This window comes from Passer montanus, unplaced genomic scaffold, assembly GCF_014805655.1.
Source record: "Passer montanus isolate IOZ18808 unplaced genomic scaffold, ASM1480565v1 scaffold1, whole genome shotgun sequence".
Lineage (NCBI taxonomy): Eukaryota > Metazoa > Chordata > Aves > Passeriformes > Passeridae > Passer > Passer montanus.
Genome location: NW_024356504.1, coordinates 8,639,783 through 8,653,568, shown reverse-complemented (window position 1 = coordinate 8,653,568; position 13,786 = coordinate 8,639,783). Strand labels below are relative to the sequence as shown.

The 13,786-nt window shown below is 35.1% G+C and overlaps 1 protein-coding gene across 1 annotated transcript in view; it reads right to left on the bottom strand.

The window, feature by feature from the left end:
* The window catches only part of SLC25A12 (solute carrier family 25 member 12), a 44,981-nt gene that overhangs the window by 26,004 nt on the left and 5,191 nt on the right, over positions 1-13,786 (bottom strand). The window contains exons 3-4 of the mRNA XM_039695968.1: positions 9,997-10,112; positions 1,112-1,251 (exon numbers count right to left, since the gene is read on the bottom strand). Coding sequence (XP_039551902.1) covers positions 1,112-1,251; positions 9,997-10,112 — 256 coding nt within the window. The remainder of the gene's footprint in view (positions 1-1,111; positions 1,252-9,996; positions 10,113-13,786) is intronic.

Below are 13,786 nucleotides of genomic sequence, written 5' to 3'. Positions count from 1 at the left end.
TGTTTCATCCCTAGAAACACTCAAGGTCAGGTTGAACAGAGCTCTGAGCAACCTGATCTGGTTGAAGACATCCCTGCGGATTGCAGGGGGATTGGACTAGCTGACCTTTAAATGTCCCTTACAAGCCAAAATATCCTGTGAGATATTTTTATCTTTGGCAATAATTACAGATTACGTCAAAGCACATCTATCACTCCTTACTTTTAAGACAATACATACAAAACTTTTCTTGCATCAAAGGCAGCTCTAGGAGTGCATAATCTATTTTTCTTCCCACCTCCTACTCAGGCAGTTTTAAGTTATATCACAAGGTGGTCATTGTATGTTAATTTATGGAATTCAGTGCAATTATCAACAACACTGTGAACTTCCTTTCCATGAATTACAATGTAAATTTCTCCTAATTTGCTCTTTTTCCATCTTTTATAGATGACATTTTCCTTTCCCTCCTACTAGTATAATGTTCAATTCATAACAGGTTTTAACTGTAACTTTTTGGCTTAGCACAAAGTGCAGTTCAGCAAGTGAAATTCTTTAAAGCCCAATCCCTAAAGGGTAGTTCAGCAACATCACAGGAAATCAGATTTTACCTCCTGCAAGCTGGCTGCATTTAAGACCAAACTCCCAGTGTATGTGAGGTAGCATGCATGCCCGTGAGAGAAAAAAAGTGATAAGTATTAGAATATTTATAAAAATAAAGAACTGGTACAGAACCTAAAAGCTCTAAAGGGGAGATTTGGTGGTCAATAATAACTGGCCATATTCAGAATGCTAGCTTTCTCTGGAAGAATTTAGTTTTGCGATTGAGTTCCTATGACAGAAAAAGCAGACCCTCAACCCAGTTTAACAACAACCACTAAAACAGTTAACTACATAAACAGTATGTTTTGTCCCATTCTTTTAAAGGATGGTATTCAAATTACAGCACAATGAGTACACACTGCTTACAAAACCAGTATGGAGAAATAACTGTTCATCATTAGCTGTCAGGATTAGTATCAGGTAAGGATTATCACTACCAGAATAAGCTCAAAATGTGTAACGGTATTAGCATATTATTAAAAGTTAAATGAATTTCAGTTCCAGATCTGGAACAAGGTTAATAACTGACCTGCAGAAACTGAGTGAACTCTGAATAGTTAAGATGCTTCTTCCTGTTATGTCCAAAATGCAGTCGAATAAACTCACAGTCCCAGTTGAACGGGATTTGAAGATGAATAAGAGTTTGTTCAAATATCTCTTTGACATTTGCTTTGGGGAGGCAAAAACAACAGGTGAGCCTTGGTGTACAGTAAATCCACAAACATTCCAGGAGGAATACAAAAAAATTATGATTTCAGCAGCTGTTTAAGAAGTGTTTTAGCTTGTTAAAAATAATTGCTAACCAAACCTTTACAGACCTGTAAAAGAACACATTTGAGACACAAATGATACTTTTTGTATTATTGCATAAAACCATGGAGTGAGTGTTTTATTTAGTTTTAATTAAGAAGCAATTTCCCTCATACATGACAAATAAAAGCTATTTTGCATTCTGATATAAAAATCAATAGTGGTTCTCTGTCTCTGCCAGGAGTCAAATTAAGCCCTTTATCAAGAGCACAAATACCTGCACTACAATCTCAGGCAATATTTGTCATACTAAGTATGGTTTGATTGAAACTTGATTATTACAATCACACTGTCTGAATATGGCTATTGAAGATAGGTATAAGAAATGACATCTAAAACATATCATTAACTCAGCAGAAAGCACGTTATTAGATGCTTTTGATAAGGCCTTAGCACAAAAATCAAATCCTATAAAACATAATTGGTAGTCTCAGTTATTAAAATGTTTTAAGATAAGTGAAGATAGAGATGTCCTCCTTTAAATGAAGTAAAGAAAAAACCTGCCATTTCAGATGGAATTCTCCACATGTATACTGTACAACTGAAATCTCAATGCTAAACATATTATCTGAATTCAGGCAAAAACCTCATCTGAAAAACAGCATGCATTATTCATACACAGCATTGCCATGCTGCAAAACAAGCCTGCTTTTTGTGCAGATTATCAAACACATGAACTGTGTAACAGGACATCTACCCATAACACATGAACACTTTTCAAAATTTCCCTCACAGTACCTGAAATTGTTTATCAGCCTAGAATCTGTTAACAGCAAAATAAAATGTGGCACAGTTAAAATTTAAAACAAAGTACAAAATATTCCAGCTGAGAACACACCTTTTATACGTTTAAACAGTTCTATGAGACAAAATGCAGTAAGAACCTTAATTATAATTTAGTAACTCTATCAAGACATATTTACGTGGAAGTGAATGTATTGCTGCCTCTATACTAAAGGACTACTTGATTCATTCATAGTTTCAATTCTGTAGTCTATTAGTTCTAGAGCAAATCTAGGAAATCACTACACGTCTCTACCTTTTCAGTGAGAAAAGGAAAGGAAATGTCCAGAATGTAAGTCTCAAAAGAGGTATGAGGTCAGATTCCTCAGCTAGATCACCTCCTTCACAGTTAGACTGAGATTACATATTCTCAGGGCAGATTATGGCTAGTGATTAACCCTTACATAAAGGTCAAACACAAGAGTCAAAACCCTAAAAACCGGTTTAAACCAGCTTCCCCTGCAAGGTAGGCTAAAGGACTTGTCAGGGTCAACAAGAAACCGAAAAAACTATTCTGACCATTTCTAACTGTCTACTCATACCTACTCACCAGTATCAATATGCAAGGTGAGAGTTAAGAAAAAAAGAAAGCAAGCACTAAATACATAGTGCTAAATTATTTTATTTTGTCATACTGCCTCTGAAAGTTCTGTTTGCAGCACATTTATTCATCATAGTTGCAGATCACGGAATCAAGGTATGCACATTTAAACTCCCCACTTACCACTAATTCACTGCGGCTTCTGGCCAAGCTAGAGTCTCCATGCCCTACAAACACAAACAGGTCAGTGCAGCTCATTATGGAGCCTGAAAAATGGCAATGAACCGTGAACAGAGCAGAAGACAGGCAGGCTTCATTGGCTCTATTGGCTCAGCTACTAATGCACAAACAGGTGCCAACTGGCTACTGCTCAGGTGCATGGAAACCTGACTGCTAACACACTGAGCTGCCCAGTGAAAACTCAGAAAAGAATGTGCTGAAACAGCCAGAAAACTTCAATCATATTTTCACTTGTTTCCCATAACTGCTTATCTTAATCTTAGAAAAAGGTAAAAAAGCCTCATATTTTTCTTTAAAGAATTTATCTTCTTATTCATCCATGTTCACTGACACAGATTTTTCACTTGTTTTTAGTGAGACTTAAGCCCCTGGTGTTCTCATAACCCTCAAGCATTTAACTGTATACTACTTTAAAAAACAAGAATCAATTTCCTACACTCAATTTTTTTCCTCATAGAAACATTTATAACTACTCATCAAAATATCTCAAGACTCATCAGCATATCAGCATATAAAAATAATATTAAATTAACTAATAAATTTACATTCAATACTTGAGTGTATTAATACTTGATGAATTCCAGAAATGGCTAACTAGCTTTAATAAACAGTATATTCTGCTTGTATTACAATAGTCTGGGTTTGAATATATGCTCTAGTATATAACGCCTAATTACTTCCACATTGGCTTGGTTTATGACACTTGGGGTACAGAGGCAAAACAGGGCACTTGTTCTGAAAAACCACTGAGCCACAGAATGGTTTAAGATGGAATGAACCTTAAAGATCTCATTGCAAGCCCCCTGACAGAGGCAGGGACACCTTCCACTAGACCAGGTTGCTCAGAACTCCGTCCAACCTGACCTTGAGCACTTCTAGCAATGGGGCATCCACAGTTTCTCTGGGAAACCTATGCCACTGCCTCACCACCCCAACAGCAAAGTAACTGACCCAGGTAAACCCATGGAAACATTAAATACCATTTACCAAAGCCACCTGAGATTCTCAAACACCTCCCGTTAGGTGCTAAAACTGACTAGGTCTACCCAAGAGCAGGGGTGCTTTCTTCACAACTTATCAACAATACCTTTACAATCCAATTCTCTAGACCCTTCTTTTACATTAATGGAAATAGCCATCACCACAGCTAACAACCTGTGTGGTGAGAAGCAGCAAACAGCCAATCACATTGCAGAAATCATACACAATGTGATCATCACCTACACTTTCACCACTCTGAATTATCAACAAATGCCCAATCTTTGATTTTTTTTTCCACAGCAGAAGCAAAGCACTGACAACAAAGGAAACGGGCAACATTAATGTACAGATGCTGGCTTTGCTGCTTGGTTTTTTTTTCATCTTCCTCAGTCAAAACCTAGTAATGCTTCTAAATTAAGATAAACTACAAGTGTTTCAAATTTCCAACGGAGCTATTCTGCAGGGGGCAAACAGCAAATTATTTTTCAAGCCTTTCATTTTAGTAGGACATTTTACAGAACGCATTCATTGTCCCTGTCAATACATGTTGCTCATTTACTAATGTCTTCTACTCTTTGCTCACCTTTCTGTAGTGGAATTCTTTCCTACTGAGCTGATAACTTTCTTTCCAGGCTTACTGTAATGCATTTTCCTCTCATATAGGCATACAAGTCAGCAGCCTGATGACATACTCAACTTACCATCAGCCCCAGGAACAATAAACCTACTACTCTAGTGTACTAGTACATTACCTCCAAGGCGACACACATTCTCACAAGATTGCTTCAGAATTTCCCCACCCAATCATTTTAAACAAATTATAGATGCTTGGAGCAGCTATCTGCAGGCAGCACACACATGACTGGCTCAACTTCCATCAAACACTGTTACCTATCAGGCTCAGAAAAACGATACAAAACCCCAAAGATCCTAGGCAATAATCAATTTCATATAAGGAGGAAGAATACTTTAAATTATAAACACTATGCGGTCTCGTTGGTGGCCTGTTGTGGGGATGAGCTCCATACTCCAAGTAAACCTTGCAGCAGTACCTATTATTTATTTTGACTTATCAGCTCCCTAAGAAGCAGAGTGGAAAGCTCATACAATTCTAGTGCCATCAACCTGTTAACAGAGTTTGCCATCCCCTCACACCAGTGATAAAAAGCAATCACACTTCTTAGGGACAAAAAAAAAAAAACAGTGTTAAGTTTTAAGCAGCAGCATAAGTATGGTAAAGATTTGTTGTTTAACAGGGTTGTTTTGGGTTTTTTTAGATCTATCTACTCAGTAATCTACTGTCTAATTTGTGCATATTTCATGCCTAATGTACATAAAAAATTTTAATATTTATATGTTGCTGTTGTTCACTATTTCTGCTAACAGCATATTTTCACTTGGAAGGATAAAATAAGGAACCACAGTTCAGGGCAGAAAGACATTTTTGCAGCACCTGATGCAGGAGAAGCTTATTAAAGCAATTCAAATGTAATACAATAATTACTTTAATGTGAGGAAGTTTAACTAGAAATAGTTTCCTTTTATTTCTATTCTTATTTTAAAAGGATTACTGATTCTACTGAAAGATGAATGACAGCCATAATAAAAAGTTGTCAATACATATAATCTTAAAATGAAGTTCTCTTTTTCTGTTCCCTCTAGTTAACCACGGTTTTGAAAAAAATTAGTAGTAGTAGTAGTAGTAAGAGGGGTTCCCATTCTGCATTGCTCACAAGCATTCAAAACTGTAGTTTAAGCCTGAAAAAAAATATACAACACGAAACAAAAGGAAAAAAGAAAGTCCTAACAGTGATATTTCCAATGTTATCTGCATGTGTTAAGCAAAAGATACCTTGAACATAGGCAACTAAAGTAGAACAGGCCAAAAAAAATAGCAGCTCTGGTTTATAGCACTTGATGAAAACATGGATTTTTCCCTCATATTCTCATGTCTGTAGTCATGTGATCATTAGTATTTTTCTCTTTATTTTAGAATATATTTCCAGTCTCTGGTTGCCAGTAATATTTTTGAAAGCAGAACTTTTAAGTCTCAATCCAAATCCTAGCATTTTCAACCCAGCTGCCCTTTTAGAAATGGTGAAGTAGTGAGTACTGGAAGTGATCCTGGTGCCTGAGAAATAATACTCATAAGCAAAGCACAAACATGTATTCAACTCCTTTCTCTTGCTCATCTTCTTCCAGTGTTCTCAAACTCTATGTCCTGATTAAGGGAAATCTGAACTTTCTCAGATTAAAACTTGTCAAAGTAACAGACTGGGCAAAACTTCAGTATCCCTGTACACTCAAATTCTGCAACTATTACATTGATGTTTATTATTTCAGTTCATCAATACTGTACTATTTTCACACAGTTGCTTTATGAGGCATCTCATTGCCTTCCTCCCCCCAATGCCTTTGAAGAAGATGCTGTTATACTTGGCAAAATTTGTAATTAGATTTTGAGTGCAGGATGTTTTATAAGCCTTAAATTCAGTTCCATAAATATTTTCCAATTATCTCCAAAATAATTCTGAATACAGAAGAATCACAAACACATTTTAGCTCTATCCTTCTATCCATACCAGCATGTGTATTTAACTGAAAAAGCATCTCTGAAACTCTAAAGTTTATCACAGAATGGCTTTCTTTGTGGTGACTCTACAAGGAAGAACAGCTGGAAAATGCCTTGAAATTGTATATTCCAATTAAAAGTGATGCAGTCCAGATCATTGTATGGTGTGCCAGAGAGATAAATTACAAAGAATCCTTTTACTTTCAGTTAGACAACCTATTTTTTCAGAGAAGTTTTGCAGATAATCACAGACTTTACCTTTTAAACACAGTAAAGATTATCTGCTTCAACATCAGGAAAAAAAATAGCTTGAGCAGATTTAATATTCAGGTTTGCTTTAACCTGAATTCAGGTCAGAAGATCTGCACAGAATAGAAACAAAAATAATACTCCTTAGTACAACAGTATTAATTTTATGGAGTGTTTTTGAATATTTCACTCATGTTAAGTAGCACAGTCAATGCATCCCATAATCAAAGGAGCAAAGCACTTGTCAGTCTTCTATGGCTACAGACAGCAACCTGAAAAAAAAATCGCTTGTCTTCATCAGCTTTAGCTGTTAGCATTTAATTATTTTATGGATAATGCAGTATTGTAAGGGCTCAGCAGCAACACATTTTGCATAAAATATTCACCTAGGAAGCATTCATGAAGATGTAGGAGCACTTGGTTAGAAATACATGCTTTTTCTCTATTTCTCCATGATTAAAAACTTGTTTAAACTACACTGTCACTTGTATCAATGGGTTACTAAAACAGTCATTTTACTGCTTTTTATTCACCAAGCTGACAGCAAGTCCAGTGCAGCTGAAACATGTAGAGAGTACTGAGCATGCTGTGCAGTTTGCTCAGGTAAAGTAGGTCCAGTTTCATGCTCTTGCAATGGACCTAGTTTACAAATGTTACAGAATACCAACTACACATTTATGGCAGTCATTCATACAGGATTTCCGGATGTCCAAAGCTCCTGGAAAAGCATCCCAAAGCAGTAAGAATATAGTAGATGACATTAAAGTGATAGAAGGCTTCATGTTTCAACATATGAGATGGCAGACAAAGACACTGATTAACTTAGCATACAAGTATTTCTACAAAATAGCTTCTAAAGTCTTCTTCTAAGTTCTTCTGTGACACAATTAATAGTTTCATCACTGGAGAGCTGGAAGCTAAGTATTTTAAGAGACAAGTAGCAGACTGAGGCTCAAGAGGACTGTAAAATGCTGAAGTGCTTGAGAATGGTTCAAAATCATGTCAGTAAGTAAATCCTAAACAGAAACAAATCCAGCTAGAGCAGCTTGCTTCCAAAAACAGACAGCTCTAAAATTCAACAAGCACACTTAACTTCCCCCAGATCACTGAAAATTTGAGTAGACAAGAGTATTTTCTGAGAACATGTTATCTCACCCAAGGCCAGTGTTGGTTCTAGTAACTGGTCTAACAGACCCAAGTTGATTCTGTCCCTTGCTTTGGATGCACAGTGCAGAAAACCTCAGTAAATCCATGTTGCTTCTGGCAAGACTCAGTGGTTTGAGATAGCTTTGGCATCAATGCAATCACATCCACAGAGCATTTCATGTGAGCTAGAAAATCTTGTGTTTCTGTCATAACCAACACGGTATACCTGCAGACTGGTACATCACACAGTCTATGAAAGACCTGACTTGTCTGATAGTGAGTCTCACACCAATTGGCTGAACTTACTCCACTTCAGTATATTTCCAATAATTTACTCAACTTTAAAACTTATGTTTCTATAGTGTCCTGTTTTTATGAAACTAAACTCTGTGTACTTATGTTTCTATAGTGTCCTGTTTTTATCTGTGCCTTTCTGTTTATGTGGTATGAAAATGAATGGGTGCAGGTCTCATTTAGAAAACAGCCACAAGACTGACTTGGAAATTGACTGCAGGGTTACCATATTCTGAAGATGTCACAGATCACTACTGACATTTTTCACAGTTGTATTAATATGTATGCTACACGTATGAAGTAAAAGTAAGTAACCCATGTTAAAAACAAACAAAGACAAAAAAGCAGCAGTAAATGTGGGAACCGCAGGACAAAAAAAATGTACCATGTCATCTTACTAACATAATGTTAAATATAGTAATAATTGCAATATAATTAATTTTGTAAAAAACACCCAAGAAACCAATAGTAAATTTAAAATTCCCTCAAGAATTTCCTTTTCAAGATTTATCAGCCTTACAAAAAAATAAGCAAGGAAGATACAGAAAAACCCACCACTTTTCTGTTTTTTAATTTCTCTTGTTTTTTCTTTTAGATTTTAATTATACAAAAATAATAATTCTCAGTCTGAGAATTTGTATACAATCTGAAATGGCTTATTGCTCAATTATGGAATCAGATATTTCAAGTGTGCTCATGAGAGTTACCAAGTTCAAACCCCCATTTTGGAAGATTATCAAATAAACCATCATTAACACGGTCACACTGATTGTAGTAGTTTCTCCAAATCCTAATGACTGCATTTACAGACCTCACCTTTATTTAAATTCTAAAACATTTTCTTTTCAAGATGTTGTGCATCCGAACTGCTTAGTATCTGACTCTTCAGTTAACGATGTAATTTAACAGGCACCATAAGTCAAACAATTTGTTTCCATAAAAAGACCTTTGCCTTTTTTCCCCAACAAGTTATAGCAATTTTCATAATAATGAAATAGTACAAACAGCAAGTGGTTACAAATCCAAGCATAGTTTGTATTTTCTTTATTGAGTGCTTTATTCTTTTGGATAGAAATAACATTTAATTCTCATTCCATTTTATTAAAATTCTTACCATTGATTTATCTAATTTTCATAAACATGAAGTTTTAAAAATAAAGCCTAGTCCTCCTTAAACTGCAATGTTAGTAACAGCTATTTAGCAATATCACAAAGCAGTAGTTAGCCTCAAGACTTTGGTCTAATTACTAACTTATGTGATTAGGTAACAAAACCAAAAGCCAGATTTTCTTCCTAATTTTGTAAATATATAATCTAGTTGTAAGTTACACCCATAACATTAAAGTAAGATTTGCTCCTCAAAAAAGGAACAAGAAATCAAATTATTAGATCACCTTAATTTCTATATTGAGCTCTTACTGTATGAAATGACAATTACTCAAAAACATGTGAAGGTCCAGAACATATCTTAAAACTCCCTCATGGCTGAAAGAGTTTGAAGTCCAGGATACAGAATTTTACTTAGGATGACACTGAACATCACTGCATTTATTTACTACTTGAGCAAAAACAAAAAAACCTTGATTCCAGAAGACAGAGAAAAACACATTTTCTCTCTGTGTACTTCTTAAGCTTGAATTGAGAGAGGAAAAAAAAGTTCTACTCATGCAGAGTCTTAGAAAAACAGTACAGTACTGCACAAAATGCCTTTCTATGCACCTGTGGTCATGAACCACTATTATAACAGACACTATTATAATCAGTTTCTTTAAACTGTTTTTCTTTTAGGTATTCTTACCAAATGTTACTTCTCCATTGCCATTCCTGTCAAATAACTGAAAAGCAACAATGAATATTGCATCTGGAGTACACAAAACAGATTCAAATGCCAAAAATTCTTGGAAGGAAATTAACCTAGAAAGGAAAACAGAAAAGTTATAAAGATTTTTTTAATTGTTCACAATACCAATGATAATTTACATTTGATACTCTAGAAAACAATGTGATCCAAGTATTAAATAAAATTCTAACTTAAGATAATTAACACTCTAGAGGCTGAAAAGTATGTTACATGTAAGTAGTTAACATTTATGCAACTTAGTTTCTTCCTCTATGAAGCAAGTGAATTCCCACTGAACACCTACAAGTTATTACTTTTTAATTATAAATGTAACCAGCACCTGAAAATTAAGACATAAAAACACCACAAAAATCCTAACAACATGACATTTACAGGCCTGTCACTCTCTCATTACATATGTATTTCCACTAAGAAAAGATACTGTAATGCAAGCACAGGAATACAACATAAAACATACATTTTCTTAAAACAAAACATAACATTCATAAAACACAAACAGGTTCAGAAAAAGTTACACTTTACTATGCATACGGAAATAATACTACACTCCAAAAATAACATGAACCACCAAGTCATGAACTCAGGGCCAAACACAAAACATCTGGGCTCAAGGACAGACACGACCAGACAGGGAAGGATGTGAGTGTAACAGCAGATCCCAAGATTGTGAGGTGTGCATGCAAGACAGCCACTGTGCACACCTTGGGCTGCACAGGTAAATCCAACCACAGCTAAACTCAGACCTGAATGCACACACAGATACCTTATTAGGATGACAGTAAGTAACTTTTCTAGAGGAATTCTGCTTATTCTGACTAACACAAAAAAAGCTCTTCAGAAGGCATCCTAATGCTGTGTGTATGAACTGCTGCAGAAAGATAAACCTGAAGCTAAGTGTAGATAAAGGATAATGTTGGCACAAGAAAATAATGGGATAAATGGCAGGATATATATTTTAGTGTTAAGTAATCAATGCAAGTAAGAATTTCAATTACATCTTTTATATTTAACAAAAAATTTACTATATATCTGTAAATGCTGTCAAAGCACAGAATATCACTGTTCCCTAGAAATTTTCCTAGAAAATTAATATAATTGATCTCAACTTAGTACTCATCATATGAGATCATTAGCTCATAGTGATTACTTCAAGCATTACTGCTTACTGCTAAAGAGACAAGTAGAAAGTCCGTTCCCCACAGAAAAAAGAGAAAAAAAGAAGAAAAATCACAAGATTCACATTATTCATTACTATATCTAGTCTAAGTACACATTCTCTAAGTACACATGAAGCAGAATTGAGATACTTTAAAAAGGTTAAATATGTTAACATTCTTGTATACATACACTGCACAAGAAAGACATGAAGAAACCTAGTGACTTTGAAAATAATTAAGATACTGAAAATAAAAAATTATCATATTTACCACATTTTAGCCAGAAAAATCAGAGATATGAGAATGGCTCTTCACATGCAAAGTCAATTTCATCCAAAGGATGATCTTGATAAATAACGGGTTAGTATCAAAGAAACAAATGTTCCTTTAAAATAATTGTAAATATTATCATTTCAAAATATATCTCACATACGTGCATAAAGCTGACATACAAATTAACTCCTAACCAGGTAGCTCTATAAAATCAAGTGCTGATCTCTGTAGAATGCACTCACACATACGTGCATAAAGCTGACATACAAATTAACTCCTAACCAGGTAGCTCTATAACTGACAAAATCAAGTGCTGATCACTGTGGAATGCACTCATAGAAGCCTGAACTTTAAAGAAGACATCTTCAGCAGTCTCACTATAACAGTGCCTACAGCAAAAGGAGATAGGCACCTCCAATTTCCTCCCCACATATTCAACTTGCAGTGCCTAAGAGCAGGGACAGCCTCTGTGATCCTCCATTAGCCACCAGGGCAGAGATAACAGGAGCTGGATTAAACAGAATGATGAAGCTCCCCACCCAATCACTACTCAGGTATTATCCAGTGAACCCACTGCATTAGAGTCCATAACAATGTCAAATCACTCACCTTTCATTTTATCTGCAACATTTAAAAAAAATTTCTTTTCCTCTGATTTCTTCTGTACTGCTACCCTTCAAAAGCACACAAAGTAACCTATGTGTTTGCAATTCTTTTCCTTCCTTTTTTCTTACTGCAAGTCTTTCCTAATTTTTCCTGACACAACACAGCTTTTTAGACATTATGTATAGCTCTGCTGTGACTCTCCATTAGGTGAAATATCAACTCTTTCTTGGGGACTTCACTTAAGAACACACTTCCAGTTTTAAGAATGATATACTGATAAAAACAGAACCCAGAAACAAGTAGTTAAAATGAAGAATTTTTAATTACTACTGTGAAATTCTGTAGGTTTGAAGGGGAATCAAAATATTTTAGCTGGTTTTGGCACATATATATATGTAAGTATATTCTTCAGAGAGGGTATTTGTCCTATCCTAGAACCAATGCCTGCAGTCTGGAGGCACAGGAGTGCTTTCAGCATCAGTGAAATCCTGTCGTAGTAAGTAGATAACAAGCAATTTAAAGCAAATTCTAATTTAAAGGACATCATATAAATTTCTAAGAACACTTGTAACAATGAGGAAAAAACATTTTTGAAATGAACAGTCAGCTGTTTTAAGAACTACCTTAATGAGATCCACTAAAGCAAACCAGTCTTGTACAGCAGTAATGGGAGAAAGCAATAGTGCTCTGGAACAGTTAAGTTAAGGATCAAGTTACCATGAGAAAAAAAGGAAAACAACTTTTTTTAAATGCATGCCTATAGAGAGCCAGTTCCAAAATGTGCTGTTTCTGTAAAGTGCCAAACTTAAACCTAAAAGAAATAAAAAAATGTTAATAATGGAAGCAACCATCAACACTCTTGAGTATTTATTTCAAGGGCAAGCAAGACTAAGAGAATATGATAGCAGATCTAGGAATGAAATTTTGTAACAGAACCCAAAGCTTCTCAATGACTTGCTGCACGACATTGGGCTGTCATTTAATGTAAAAGTACAGGACTACAGCTATGTCCTTGGACTTTGTAAAGTAAATTTTTAGAAAGATGCAATGCATTCCAGAATTCAGTTTAAGGCTACAATAGTTATTTGTGCTATTAGAATCTGGATTTTGCTTGGATTACAGCTCATTACAAATGAAAGAATGTGAATGTAAAAAAAACTGATGTTGACAATGGGGCTGTAACAAATTCTTCACATGAAATATAGATTGAATATTGAGTAAAACATTTAGAAAAAAGTTTCAGACAAGTATTCAAACAGATGAACATTTTACACTTGACTGATACAGCAGTGCAAAATAAAAATCCCACTCTTCCCATAAAGAAGGTGGTAAAGCACACTTACCAATACTTGATTATCTCACTTTAAATATTACCCAGATTTTTTTTAAAAAGCAATAAACAAAAACAACAAAAAATCTTATTCACAGGGAAAGTAACAAAAAGCAACACCTAAAAGGTCTGTTCTAGCATTAAAACAAACTGATTTCCTACTGTAAGAAAGACCCTTTTATAAGATATTTTCTGAAGAACTGCACACCACAAAAGGTAACCAGCAGCTTTCAGAGAAACAATATGCTAAGCATGTTGGTTTACTTTATCAATTAAACTATTTTGAACAGATACATACAAAATTACCTTTTCAATCCATAATAAAACAACAAACTGAAGCCATGTACTGGAAGCAGAGACA